This window comes from Stegostoma tigrinum, chromosome 5 (genome assembly GCF_030684315.1).
Source record: "Stegostoma tigrinum isolate sSteTig4 chromosome 5, sSteTig4.hap1, whole genome shotgun sequence".
In the NCBI taxonomy this organism is placed as follows: domain Eukaryota; kingdom Metazoa; phylum Chordata; class Chondrichthyes; order Orectolobiformes; family Stegostomatidae; genus Stegostoma; species Stegostoma tigrinum.
This window is the reverse complement of record NC_081358.1, coordinates 101,410,164-101,425,748: the sequence shown is the minus strand read 5'-3', so window position 1 is coordinate 101,425,748 and position 15,585 is coordinate 101,410,164. Positions and strand designations below refer to the sequence as shown.

General features: G+C 40.1%; 1 protein-coding gene across 1 annotated transcript in view; it reads right to left on the bottom strand.

Annotated features, from left to right (window-relative positions):
- The window catches only part of LOC125451906 (DNA topoisomerase 1-like), a 104,655-nt gene that overhangs the window by 79,720 nt on the left and 9,350 nt on the right, over positions 1 to 15,585 (bottom strand). Inside the window, exons 3-4 of the mRNA XM_048529642.2 lie at positions 3,083 to 3,239; positions 2,685 to 2,784 (exon numbers count right to left, since the gene is read on the bottom strand). Of these exons, the coding sequence (XP_048385599.1) occupies positions 2,685 to 2,784; positions 3,083 to 3,239 (257 nt within the window). The remainder of the gene's footprint in view (positions 1 to 2,684; positions 2,785 to 3,082; positions 3,240 to 15,585) is intronic.

The following is a 15,585-nucleotide window of genomic DNA, read 5'->3' as shown; positions in this document are numbered from 1 at the left end:
AAGGACACAAAGGAATGTGGCATGTTGGACCAAAAACTGGCTTAATAATAGGAAACAAAGAGTTATTATTTATGCAAGACTTTGCAAATGGAAAGTGGCTTGCAGTGGTTATACACGGGATGAAGCAGTAACAGGTCCTTTGCTAACTGTGGTTTACGTTGATGATTTAGAATTGAACATGGCAGACATGAATAATAAATATGCTGACAACTCAAAAGTTGGCTGCATCGTTTGAATCCATCTGTTATTTGCATGACCATATTAATGGTTTGGTTGATTAGGGCAGAAAAGCAGCAATTGGAATTCAATCCTAAGAAGTGGATTTCAAGCAGCCTAAAAGTTATGCACAATAAATGGGAGGATGTGGAGAGGGGTTGAAGTAGTGAGAGACCCTTGGAATGACTGTTCACAGGTCAATATGATGGTAAGGCAGCATACGGATGATCTACTTCATTGGGTGAAATGTAATGTGATATAGAAGTAGCATTGAATAGGTGGAACTATCCAAGACACTGGTTAGGCCACAACTGGTTTGTTTACCATATTGTAAGACTGACATTATTACTCCAAGGAAGAGGGGAAAAAACGGGTTTAAAAGAACATTGCTAGGGCTTAAAATGCAGCTAATTAAAGACTGTTTTCCTTAGGAGGGCAACTTAATTGCTGCATTTAAAACAATGAGGGGCTGGAAAAGAGTATATGGGACTGACCAGATTCTTCAGTCAATTTCCCAGGGACACAGATTTAAGATAAATGATAGGAAGGTTAGAGAGGACATAGGGAAAAGCTTTTTCACTCAGAGGGAGGTGGATGTATGAAATTCAGAAGCAGAAATCCACAATTTCTTAAAAGGAATCTGGAACTACACCTGAACAGAATTATAACTTGCAAGGTCACAGACTACGTGCTAGTGAACAGGATTACAATGGTGGCTACGGTGGATGGTTTTTGTTTCTGTGATTTCACCTTTCTATGGTTCTGAAGTGTCTGAAATATCATTATTTACTTGAAGTGTAATTGCTGTGGGAGACAAAATGCAACCACTCAGCTTTGAGCCCAATGGTTGCTCTAGAAATTTTATATATGTTGATAGCTTTTTGTGTACAAGTATGTCTGCTTTTGTTTAAAGAAATAACTAATAATCGTTTGCTATCTTATGCTTGTTACCTCACGCCAATTTAAATACTGTGGTATCTTGAAATTCGTGGTTGCTTTGCATCATGGCTTTAGGTTTAATACAACGGTGAGATTTACTGACAATATTGTTGAATTCTCTTAATTATGCTGGCGTACAGTCTAAGTATCCAGTATGTCAACACAAATACAGGCTGCACTACTGCTATCATCACCTAATAAATGAGAATGAAAAAGAAAAATTGAAAACCAAGAGAAATCCTCAAGGGGAGCCATAAGTTCATAAGATGTCACAGCAGAAGTAAGCCACTCAGAGAGCTCTCTGAAGGAGGGTCTAGGCCCGAAACATCAGCGTTTGTGCTCCTGAGATGCTGCTTGGTTTGCTGTGTTCATCCAGCTCCACACTTTGGCAAAAAGTCCATTTGCCTTCCCTAATATTTAATGAACATGTATACTGGCTTCAAAAACAAAAGTTGCTGAAAAAGCTCAGCAGGTCTGGCAGCATCTGTGGAGGAGAAAACAGAGTTAATGTTTCGGGTCCAGTGACCCTTCCTCAGAACTGATTGTGGCTGGGAAAACATCAGTTTTCTGATAGCCTGCCACTACACTCCTCCTGTTATTAGTCACTGACAGTCCCCATTAACAACTATTCACCCTCCCAGCCTGATCATTAGCAATTCCTTTGTCTGTCGAACCGTCTCTCTCTTTGGGCTCCATCCTATTGTTAACTCCCTATCCACCCACCTCCTTATTTTCTGCATATAAACTGACGTTTTCCCCGCCACCAGCAGTTCTGAGGAAGGGTCACTGAACCGGAAACGTTGACTGTTTTCTCCTCCAGATGCTGCCAGGCCAGCTGAGCTTTTCCAGCAACTTTGTTTTTGTTCCTGATTTACAGCATCTGCAGCCCTTTTGATTTTTACGTATATTGGCTTTTTGAGATTTATGCATGATGGCCCCCAAATCCAACTGTAGTCTTCCTCCATTTAAAATATTCTCCCTACCAAAATGCTTTATATTTTCCTCACAGATATTCTATCTGCCAAATTTTACCCACTCAATCCGTCAACATTCCTCTGTAGACTATCATCTTCCCGATTTGCCTTCTCACCTACTTTATGTCATCCACAAACTGGGACATGGTTCCTTCACTTCCATCACCAAAGGCATGAAATCCTCCAGGCGTGCGGGGGTGTAATACAATTTTGACCCCTATACTATAAAGCTATTTGATGAAATATATTGTTATTCTTTGATCCTAAAACAAGCAGACTAGCTGACGAAGTTGTCTTACATTTCCTCCACTAGAAAAACTTTGCTATAAAAATTGCACATCAACTACTCAAAAAAACACTTTTATGCTGAGTTTGATTCAAACAACATTTCCAGGGGTCTCCTAATTACTCCTGACCAAGAAAAATCTCAGGTTTGAAATGATGCATCATAAAACTGCACACCTACAAACAGCAGAATGGTCAGGAAACAAGAGGATGACATTGGGAAACTGGAACAATAAACGCCTGTAAAGTCTAATTTCATGAGCAATTTACCTTCTGTTCGATTTTTACTTCTCTGTTGATTTGTATCTCTGAGGAGTCTTCCTTGTGCTTTTTTATCAGGTTTTTTTCTACCAGATTATTCTTGCGTTTTCTGTAAATGTATATTTTTAAAAAAAAGGATGAGAAAGGAGAACATATAAATCAGTTTCATCATCCACGGCCAAAAAGTTTCGGTCATTGCACAATTAGACTGCCAAGTTCAAGAAAGGTCATTGGACCCAAAACATTAACTCTGCGTTCCCTCTACAGGTGCTGCAAGACCTGTAGTTAAGTTTCCCCTGCAATTTCTGGGTTTGTTTTTGATTTCCAGCATCCTTAGTTCATTGGGATTTTTTTGTCAATTAAGTTCTTCTGTGTTAACATCATTACATATTCTATTCATTTGTTACCTGTTACTTGGTTCTTTCTCACTCTTGAGCCAAGGTGGTGAATCACGTTTTGAGCTTTTGTTTTTCTCATCATTGTTTTTTATCTCCTTGCTGTCCTTTTTAGATTTTGAGACATTTTTCTCCTTCTCCTCATTCTTTGGAATGGCATTGTTCAGGCCTGAAATAAAAGGATTAAAATTGACGAATGCTAAGTAAGCATGCACTATATGCAAGTGCAAAATATTACAGTTGCTGGAAATTCTGGCACAGGTGATCAGGCAATAACTCGAAATATTTCAAAATAGACAATACTCGAGAGGTTGAATCTAATAGCTTGCACATGTACCCCACCATGAAAATTAAGCTTATTTAACTCTTGTTTTCCAAGCAAATTGTATAAGTTGATGGGGTTGTAAAGAAGGCATATGGTGTGTTGGCTTTTATTGGCAGAGGAATTGAGTTTAAGAGCAATGAGGTTATGCTGCAGTTCTATAAAGCTCTAATTAGACCACACTTGGCATATTGTGTTCAGTTCTGGTCACCTCATTCTCGGAAAGATGTGGAAGTTTTAGAGAAGGTGCAGAGGAGATTGACCAGGGTGCTGCCTGGACTGGAGGGCAGGTCCTAAGAAAGTCTGAGGGAGCTAGGGCTTTTTTCATTGGAGCAGAGAAGAGGTGACTTGATAGAAGTTTACATGATGATGAGGCATAGATAAAGTGGATAGTCACAGATTGTTTCCCAGGGCAGAAAATGACTATTACGAGGGAGCAGAATTTTAAAAGGTGATTGGAGGAAGGTATAGGGGAGATGTCAGAAGTAGGTTCTTCACACAGCGTGGTGGGCATGTGGAATGCACTGCCAGCAGTGGTAGTGGAGTCAGATGCTTTAGAAACTTTTAAGGAACTCTTAGATAGGCACATGGAGGATAGTAAAATATAGGGTATGTCGAATAGATTGATCTTAGTAGGATAATAGGTCGGCACAACATCATGGGCCGAAGGGCCTGTCCTGTTCGATGTTCTTAAGATCGTCAATAGAGAATCATTGAAAATTTCTTCACAGAATTTGGCATAAAGGGATAACTTGTTGAGAGGAGACAAGTTTAAAGACAATTTTTAAAAAGAATTCTTAAAAAGGGGAAAGATGTGAGGTGGAGGAGCTTAGGGATGAGATTGGACCTATTTGACTGAAATCAGTGACAATATTGGAGGGAAAGGGGAGATTATGGTATATTTTAGAGGCCAGAGACAAAAATATAAAAAAGGAGAGAAACAATTGTGTGTGCGTGCGTGCACATATGTCTGTAGTGACTCTTTTTCTGAACTGCTTCCGATTTCAATACAAGTGTTCCATAAGGGAACAAAACCATACACATCTCACCAGTCCCTGCAAGTTGGAGCTGTCATGTTCCTCCTCCAAAAAAAACCAACCATTCCATTACCTGCTAATTACGTGCCACACACCTTAAATTTTTTTTGATTAATCTACAAGGAAATGTAAATCCCTCTGTTACAATATTTTGATTTTCTACATTCCGCTACTCCCTCCTTAAGGAATTCTACCATTTTCCCAATGACAGACATCAAATGAACTGGGCTATACTTATCAGCTTACAACCTCCTTCCTTACTTGAATAGTGGTATTACATTTGTGGATTTCCAGCACTTAGGGACTCTTAGTTTACAACGTGCATCTACTACGTGTGCACTAGGATGAAGGCCATCAGTGCAGGCAACATAATCAGCCTTTGTCTAATTAGTTTTCTTAGAACTACTAACAGAGAGCACGTGCTTTTTTTTAATTTTTAAAAAAGAACTTTTGTTCATAAGGATAATCGTTTAAATCAAACCAACTGATTTTGAAATTCCATTATCACCGATTTCATTATCTGGGACATCAAATGGATTGAAATAGTCTTTTTAAAAATAAAACAATACTACTTAAAATGACCAGTAATCAGTCTATACACAGCTCCCAATAGTAATCACTTTCCTTTGATATTTTTGATTTCATCCAAACTGGTTTGATTTTGATACTTCGCACCAAGACAATTATCCATAACTGTAACAGATTGTCATTTTTTGACAAAGCTATCTTATCTCCTTTTCTCCCCATCCTTCCCAAACAAAAAATTCAACCGTGCTATATAAAGTGCTTTTGAAGTGTCATCACTGTTGTAATTAATTGTTGCATAGCAAGGTTCCACAAGTAGCAATGTGATGCACAAACTTAAAATAACCTGTGTGACATTGGCTTTGGAATAAACTAAAACTGGCCAAATTTTCTTGGGAAAGCTCCTTTTCAGTTGAAGTGTAAAATCTTGTATCAATGTAGCCTCATTCATGCCCCTAATATTTAGGGTTGCACCATTTTTATTTTGTTCACTTTTACAACAGAAGTTGTAGAAGCAGCTTTGATGTTGCACTTTCAAAAAAAAGAACATTTGCTAATTTTGGCTAGAACGCACAGAACAACAGGTTACAGTCCTGCGGTTTTATTTGCAATCGTAAGCTTTTGGATGCCTGCTGCTTTGTCAGGCAGAGGATTTATAGGCACAGTGATCATTGCAAGATAATTCTAGGCAATTAACAGCATCAAAAGGTAGTACAAATCGCATGAGTTGATTGTTGACAGGCTGAATAACAAGGCTTTGCAGGTTGTCAAAAGTGTCAACAGCTGAACAGCAATTGAAGGGATGATCTGTATCTGATTAATTAAGGCTCAGAGTTAATTACAAAAAAAAAGCAAAAATAAGATGGTGCTAGAGGCAAACCAAATGGCTGGAACAACATGATCAGTATAAGAGTCACATGATGATGGTATAACCAAAGTAACATGTAATCCAAAGCTGTACAAACTAATTAAAAAGGTAGAGATCATAACAAGTTAAAGGCAATGGTGTTAAAACAGAACAGCAAGGAGGATTTTACAAACACAGAACTATGATGGGGTTACATATAGCATGACATGAAGCCAAGGCCATGGTTGAGGCCATTTTCATGGGTACAGAACTTGGCTCAGTTTCTGCTCAGTGATTCTGTGTTGTGCATTCAGGGCACCTTGGAGGGTGCTTACCTGGAGATTAGAGGCTAAATGTTTTTAACTGAAGTGTTCTTCGACTGGGAGGGCACAGTCCTGTCCGGTGATTGTTGTATAGAGTCCATTCATCTGTTGTCGTAGCGTGTGCATTGCCTTACCTCAGTGTATCCTTTCCTTCAGTGTATGGGGTAGACAATATTAGCTGTGTCACAGGAGTATGTACCATGTAGGTGGGTAGGTAGTGCTCCCGCATGCAATAGTAGCATCCATATCGATGATCTGGCACGTGCAGTAGAGGTTGTCGTGGCAGACCTGCTTCTGTTAACCATGTTTAGGTTCCACCACGGCCACTTAGCCTCTGAACTCATTACAGCCTTCATCCAATTATGGACAATAAAGCTGAACTCTTGGGGTGTTCAAAAGTAACCTCCCTTGACATCAATGCAGCATTTGACAAAATGTGGCATCAAGGAGCCCTACAAAACCTGAAGTCAGATGGGAAACAGGGCAAAAAAGTTCCCTACTAGTTGGGACCGTATCTAGCATATAGAAAGATGGCTGTGGCTGCTGCAAGTTAATTATCTTAGCCACAGGACATTACAGGGGTATCTGTCAGGATAGCTTGGTACGCTCAACCAACTTCAGCTGCTTTAATGACATCACCTCTGTCATAAATGGTCAGAAGTGGGGTTATTAGTGGTGAGGATTGCATAATGTTCAGCATCAATTGCTACTGCAGGTACTGAAGCTGTCTGTTCACGTACAGCAAGTTACAGACATCATCAGGCTTGAGACAATAGATATGATGTGAGTTAGATTTGAATTAGTAAAAGAACAAGTAGAAAATCCTTTATGTTGGGGGGAAAAGAGATTTTGGAGAGTGCTTAGTGTAAACAAAGCTATAGCTTTCATGTCACCAAGACCAGTGCTTTCCTCAAAAGAAAAAAATTGCAAAGTATAGAACTTAGGTATGAAATTAGACCAGTACATTGAGAAATAATCCATTGGAAACTGAAGGGATGCGTAGATGTCCGTTAGTCCTAAATTGTATAGAATTATTGATGTTTTAAAAAACCTTCAAACTAGATATTAGAAATGTCTTGAGCCTACTCTCTGATAAAAGAAGAAAATGCACCAAAATAGATGAAAATATACAAGTAGCATAGCAATTTCCAACTTGTAAATAATTGGAAATAATTCTATAATACAGTCAAAGCACAAGGTGAGCCCAAGGCTCAATGAGGCAGAAGTGGAAAACAGTTTGGAGAGAGTGTCTGGTAATTTGCTTTTTAAAAAAGTAAAGCAATCCTTCAACAATAATTGGCTTTTCATCATAGACAGTGTGGAAACAGGCCCTTTAGCCCTTTAAGACAACACCAACTCTTAGAACATCCCATCCAGACCCATCCCACTATAACCCACCTAATCTACACATAGCTGAACACTACGGGCAATTTAGCATGGCCAATCCACCTAGCCTGCACATCTTGAACTGTGGGAAGGAACAGGAGCACCCAAAAGAAACCCACAAGACATAGGGAGAACATGCAAATTCCACACAGATAGTCACCCGAGGGTGGAACCAAACCAAGGTCCCTAGGGCTGAGGCAGCAGTGTCAACCACTGTGCGTAGGGGTGGGATCTGAGGATTTAAGGGGAGATAGATTCTTGATCAGTAAGAGAATCAAGGATTACAGGGAAAGGACAGGAAAATAGACATGAGGAGTGTCAGATCAGTCCTGATCCCACTGAATGGCAGGATGTCTGCCATTGTTCAACAGTCTTTTCTGCTCTGCTGTTTTCACAGTCCACTCCAGCTATCTCTACCCTCAGTCCCTGGTACTAAAAACTTAAGAATAATTACACAGTCATTTCCAACCCAAGTGCCAAACTCTCAAACTGAATGCTAAATTCTACCATAATCCTCACGGATATTTTACTTCAACATCATCTATTAAAACTGCCTCATTACCAGTTCAAAAAAGCCTGATCCTGGCTGGAGCCACAACATATCATCTTATAGATTCTGCTTTTTGATGTAGCTTCTTACTATTCAAATTATATCAGTAGAACCTCCTTTCTTGCCCCAATGTCTTGGTGCCACCATGAATGGTGACAACTGATCTTCCCCTCCTAGTCTAAATTCCTTTCCCGCCCTGGGAGATCCTCAACTCCGACACCAAGATAACAGAGTCTTTGAAGTCATGCACAAAGCTGTAGAAAACAGTGGTCATCCCCTTGGATTTACAGTCCACCACTACTAGTAAATTCCTAGTGCCTTCCATAGTCCTTGTTCTCAATCACATGGCTTGCAAGAAGCTCATAAATGCTGGGTAGTTTCCCTAGCTGCTAAACGTTCTGAAGCAATGTCACTTGATTTAACTCTGCTCTCTCCTCACAGATGGTGCCAGACCTGTGGATTTTCACCAGGAATGTGTTTTTGGCTCAAATCTCCAGCATCCACAATTTGTTTTATTTAAAAGGATAGCACTTAATTTCTGTGGGTACCTCACTTGTTTGATAAAATAGCATATTTGAAGCATGGTGGGGCAAACAGCAGATTTGGGCAGATGTAATTACCTGCACATTTATTGCCTTCTCCTCGCTCTTAGAACATTTTTCTCCAGACAGGAGGGCTAAAATCAGGATTCAATGTGATGTAAAGTAGAAGATCAAGGGATCAGGCAACTGAATGAAGCACCAAGAAGCTTGAATACAACTATTCAAAGGGAATAAATATCAAATGGATACAGTCATACCTTACCCGTGGTATAACAGTTCTGATCGCAGGAGGTCAATCATCTGGCTGCAGGTGGGCCCTTAGCTCAACTATCTTCAGTTGCTTCATGGCTTTCCAACTATGACTAAGGTGAGAAATGGGGCTGTCTGGTGTAAGTTACTATTCATCTCCATCTGCAATTTCTCAGATACTAAAAGCAGTCTATATTTGCCAGCAACAAGAAACAGGCAACAGCTAGACTTTGCTCATTTTAAAAGGCCATTTCCAAAACATGGTCATCATTTGACTGGATTCCATACTTCCATTGAATTCAAATTTCACCATCTGCTCTGGCAGGATTCAAACTCGGGTCCCAAGATGTCGATAACACTCATTGGGAGGTGATGAGGGTAATAGCCTAGTGGTATTATCACTGGACTGTAAATCTACAGATCGAGGTATTGTTCTTGGAACCATTTCCCCTTCACATCGAAGGGCAATACCATCAAGATCACTACCAATATTCAACACTGCCATTAGTCATAATTTCGAATATTCAAGTTACATAAATTCTGTGGTTACAAGAGCACAAAGGCCGCATTTTCTGAGGTGCGAGACTCACTTCCCAGTTTCCCAAGGCCTTTTACCATCCACAAGGCTCAACTCGGGACAAAGCAATCCTCTTGAATAAGGCATCGCCTGCTAGCCAAAACATTCACACAGTCTCCAGTGTCACACAAACCAGGTGCAAATGACCACTAATACATTTAAAGTTTCCTTTTACACTGAGCACTGTCCAAACATTTGCACTTTTGACATTCTATAGTTTCAAAATTCTGGGACTTAACTTCATTGTAGCATGGTGAGAGTGCATTCACAATGCCAACTATAGTAATCCTCCACAATTCAGCACCAAATACAAAGAACAAAAGAAACCTACAGCACAGGAACAGGCCCTTCGGCCCTCCAAGCCTGCACCGATCAAGATCCTCTGTCTAACCTGTCATCCATTTTCTAACAGTCTGTGTCCGTGTCCATTTGCTCCCTGCCCAAAATATATCTTAAAAAGACGCTAACGTGTCTGCGTCTACCACCTCCGCTGGCAACGCGTTCCAGGCACCCACCACCCTCTGTGTAAAGAACTTTCCTCGCATATCTCCCAAAACTTTCATCCTCTCACTTTGAACTCATGACCCCCAGTAATGGAGTCCCCCACTCTGGGAAAAAGCTTTTTGCTATCCACCCTGTCTATACTCCTCATGATTTTGTAGACATGTAGACTCGTATCTAAAGAATTAAAGTGATAAAATTCTCAACTGGACGTGCATTGCAGTACAGAGTTTTGATCAGTTAGCCTAAAGACAGCTTAATTGTTTATCTTTGTAGTGCGGGGAACCTTATACAATGGCTTCATTAGAACAGTGCTCCTTCTTATGGTATGTTTGAGCGGCAACAACTTGATAACAGGTCACTGGATTTTAGGTTGCTGTAGTGCACAGCGCCTCATGGAGATGTAGATTTGGCTAAGCTGTGTTACATTTCGGTGGAAAATGTCTCCACTGTCTTTACAAGGACTATTCATATTCACAACGTTACTGCAGACAGAGAGTCTGCACAATTATTTTGTTAGAATAAAATTATGCAAATTGTTCCACGATGTGGATCCTCTCATTAACTCCCAAAAGGGTATTGTCACTGGATTGTAAATCTACAGATCAAATTCTGTTCTTGGGACCCAAATTCAAATCCTGTCACAGCAGATGGTGACATTTAAATTCAATGTAAGTATGGGATTAAGAGTCAAAATGACCACAAATCCAAAGTCAACTGTCAGAAAAACCTATCTAGTTCACTAATGTCCTTTAGGGACCGAAACCGCTATCCTTATCTAGTCTGGCCTACAAATGACACCAGAGCGACAGCACTATGGTTGACTCTTAACTCGCCTCTGGGGGATTTGGGATGGCCACTCAATGCTGGCCTAGCTGGCAACACCCTCATTCCAAGAATTAAAAAACCCAAGGCAGAACTAGTCTGACTGTTCAATTCAGATTGAACCACCGAACAACCAATAATCAAATCATAATTGATGTTGGTAAATATCAATTGAGTCTCAACTGATAAACAATGGAAATCCATTATCTGGAGCATATTTTGTAAACTTCCTTCCCTCAGGGTTTCCTTCAAGTGATGTTCAACTTGAGCGAGGATTCTCTCCCCCCCACAGTTGAACATATGTAGTAACTGGATCAATAATAAAGCTAATTCAATTTAAATTCAAATTCACTGGGCTTTGTTTTTGCTGAAGACAAAGTGACTCAAAATGGTGTTGAATACTTGTTTACCTGACTGCATGTCCCTGTGATTAAATGGATATTCTTTCAGAATGGATATAAAATAGAGGCAGACGCCTGCAACTGAGTGTTAATTCTTGAAATTTCAAAATTTTAATGTTATTTATTTATATTTTTACATACATATAACAAAACTTTATTAAAAAAATCAAGTTAGAGAATAAACCCAAGTGCATCAATTTTAAGAAAATACTTCTGCATTTACCTGTTTGAGGAATTCCTGCAGTATTCATTGTTAAAACATTTATCCTGCTTAGTTCAACAATTAGACTAAACACAAGGCTGTTACTTTAACTTCAAAACAGGCTGCAAGATCCTAGTTCATAAAAACAATCTTTTAATTCAGATAAGCACAATCACCTCAGCAGAAGTAACTTTTAAACTGTGATGCGCCCATGTTGAGAGACAGTACACATATGTCTCAACTATCCAAAACAAACACTGAGTCCATCAGAATTGAGAAAGGTTCATACCAGCAGACTCAAAGGAACTGTGCAACTATCGCCTCCACGGAGGAGGAACTGGGAGAAGTCAGCTAAGTTAAAAACTTGTTAAGTTAGGAGTAAAACTTCTTTGAAATTGAGGACCTGACAGTGTGCAACTTTGGCCCAGATTTTGCGATGGCCAGAAAGATACATGCCATATCCAAAATACATGGGTGTTGTGCATTGGAACCATGTAGAGACCCAGCATAGAAGACTCTGAAATAATTGCTTGGGAAGTTGAAGATTCCAGTAGACAATTCAGCATTGCCTGGAACATCCATTTAATCTCCATTTAAATTGGAAAATTGCAAGGATTCTGCTTAGGTAAATAGGTACTCAGGAAAGGATTAGGCTATTAAACAGGTTTATCAATTTCTGCATAACTATTCAACTCACCCACATACCAACTTCACACCTCCCTAAGGCCCTGGCCTGACATACTTCGGGCACGACACCTTAGTCACCCGCTTGGGACACGATTCACTCCCCTCCTGTTCCTGATTCAAATCTCCACCACTGCAAACTACACTTCCTTAGCTCCAGGCTGGATCCTTCTTCACACCCACCACAGGAGCCTGTTTCACCCACTATGTACCTGCTCTCCTGTTTCTGGACTTGCCCATGCACACAGTCATAAACATGCAGACCACTCCCCTGAGAGTTCACTCCAAGCTGGAATCATAATAGACTACATCACTATCCAACAAGAATATACCATATGGGAACAGTCTGATTCTTGCTGATAGCAGAGCTATCAAATTAGCCCCATTTCAACATAGTTGTGTTCAACAACATACTAGCGATGTACATGCTGTAAAGTAGGGATTGTAAAAATCAATGTCAATAATGTGATAAAGCACAATCAACTTGGCTTTATAGGGGATAATCATGCCTAGCAAATTCTGAGGATGTAAGAAGCAGTAGAGGTAATAAATGCTTTCTGAAAATCCAAATGCAAGTTTCCACTCATTAGATTACTTAATAAGTTAAATCAGGAGGGCAAAAGCAGAACATGAGATAGCTTTGGCAAATAGAGTTGAGGAGGATCCAAATGGATTCTATAAATACATTAAAAAGGGGCCATAGGGAAAGAACAGGTTCCTTTAAAGATCAAAAAGGATGCCTATATGCGGAACTGCAGGAGATGGGTGATACTAAATGAGTATTTAGTGTCAGTATTTACCACGGATAAGAATATGGAAGATAGTGAAGTTGTGGAAATAGCAATATTGCAAAAAAAAATTGTCCATATTATCGAGAACGTGGTGCTGGATGTCCTAAAACATGAAGATGGATAAATCCCTAGAACCTGATCATGTGTATCCCAGAGCTTTGTGGGAAGCGATTGCTACGCCCCTTGCAGAGATATTTGTATCATGGATAGCATGGTTATTGTGTCAAAAGACTAGAGGGTGGCTAATGTCATGCCAATATTTAAGAAGGGCACTAAGGAAAAGCCAGGGAACTACAGACCAGAGAGCCTGATGTCAGTGGTGGGTAAGTTGTTGAGACAATTCTGAGGGAAAGGATTTACAGGTATTTTCAGAGGCAAAGACTGTTTAGGGATAGTCAATATGGCTTGGTGTGGGGCAAATCATGTCCCACTAACTTGATTGAGTATTTTTTTGAAGAAGTGAAGATGAGGATTGAGGAGGCAGAGCAGTGGAGATTGTCCATAAGGGCTTCAGTAAAGCATTTGACAAGGTTTCACATGGTGGACTGGTTAATAAGGTTAGATCACATGGTATCCAGGGAGAGCAAGTCATTTGGTTACAAAATTGACTTGAAGGTAGGAGATAGAGGTAGTGGAGGGCTGTTTTTTGGACTGGAGCTCTGTGACCAGCAGTGTGCCACAAGGATCGATGCTGGATTCGCTACTTTTTGTCATTCATATCAATGATTTGGAAGTAAACATAACAGATACGGTTAGCAAGTTTGCAGATGACACCAAAATTGATGGTGCAGTGGACAGTGAAGGTGGTTATCGCAGAGTACAATGGGACCTTGATCAAATGGGCCAATGGGCTGAGGAAGTTTAGTTTAGATAAAGGTGAGGTGTCGCATTTTGGTAAGGCAAATCAGGTCTTATCCTATACACTTAATGGTAGGATCCTGAGATTGTTTCTGAACGAAGAGACCTTGGGGTGTAGGTTCACAGTTCATTGAAGGTGGAGTCATAAGTAGCCAGGGTGGTGAAGGCAGCATTTGATATGCTTGCCTTCATTGGTTAGCGTATTGACTAGAGGAATTAGGATGATATGTTGCGACTGTACAGGACATTAGTTAGGCTACTTTTGGAAAACTGTTCAATTCTTGTCTCCCTGCTTATAGGAAAAGATGTAGTGAAACTTGAAAGGGTTCAGAAAAGATTTACAAGGATGTTACCAGGGTTAAAAAGTTTGAGCTACAGGGAGAGCTGAATAGGCTGGGGATGTTTTATCTGGAGTATCAGAGGCTGAGATGTGATCTTATAGACGTTTATAAAATAGTGAGGTGCATGGATAGGGTGAATTATCAAAGTCTTTCCCCCCCCCCCCCCCCCCCCCCAGAGTCAGGGAGTTCACAACTAGAGGTGTAAGGTGAGAGGGAAGAAATTTAAAAGGGACTTGAGGGGCAACTTTTTCATGTAAGGGTATGCTTTGTATAGAACTATCTGCCAGAGGAAGTGGTGGAAGCATCTGAATGGATACATGAATAGTAAGTGTTTAGAAGAATATGGACCAAATGGGACGAGATTAATTTAGGATATCTGGTTGGCATCGCCGAGATGGACCAAAGGAACTTTTTCAATACTGTATAACTCTATGACTCTAACAGTCCATAATATTGGAGGCAGTAGTTAGCATGGATAGAGGATTGGCGCCAAATGTAGAAGACAGAATTAGGAAAAGGGGTCATTTTCTATGGCTAGTGGTGTGCCATAGGAATTGTATGAGTGACAATTATTTACAAAAAAAAATTTAGATGAGGAATATGAATGTCCTACAGCCAAGAATGCAGTTGAAACAAAAAGTAGTGGAAAGCTAAGTGGTAAGGAAGACACAATGTCCGTAGAGGGATACAGAAAGGTTATGCAAGTGGCCAACAAGTTTGCAAATGGATTGTGATGGAGAAAAATGAGATTATGTACTTGGCAACAAGAGTAGCTGAACATTATTTCATTGGAGAAAGACTGTAGAAAATCCATGGAAGAATCATTTTGGAGTCTTTGTCATGAATCACAAAAAAGTTAGCATCCACATTCAGTAGGCAATACAAGAGGCAAATGTTGGTCTTTATTTCAAAAGGGAACGGAGTATAGAAGTATGGAGGTTTTCCGAAAACTAGTTAAGGCTCTAGTCAGATAGTAGGAACTGCTGATGCTGGAGAATCTGAGATAACACGGTGTGAAGCTGAACGAACACAGCAAGCCAAGCAGCAGAGGAGCAGGAAAGGTTGACATTTCGGGTTGAGACTCTTCTTCAGAAAAAAGGCACTAGTCAAGTCACATCTGGAATACTGAAAAGTTTCGGACCCCAGTCTAAGAAAAATATATACTAGCACTGAAGACACTCCAAAGAAGGCTCACCAACTTGGTATCTGGTATAGCGAGATCATCTTATGAAGAAAGGTTACATACATAGGGTCTGTATTCATTGGAATATGAAAAACAACTTTATTGAAAAAACAAAAGATTCTTAGGGGACTTGACAGCTTAGGAAAAAAAAAGGCTGTTTACCTTTGGAAAGTCTAAGAGGTATAACCTCAGAATAAGGGCTTGCACGTTTAAGACAGAGATAAGATTTCTTCTCACTTCCTCCTCCTGCCTCCAGCCACCCCCACCCTGCCAGTGAATGGCAGAGCAGACTCAATGGCTGATTGGCCTAATTTTGCTCCTGTGTCTAACCATCTGAAGAAACCTGGTTTTCAAGAAGGTAACAGGTAAAA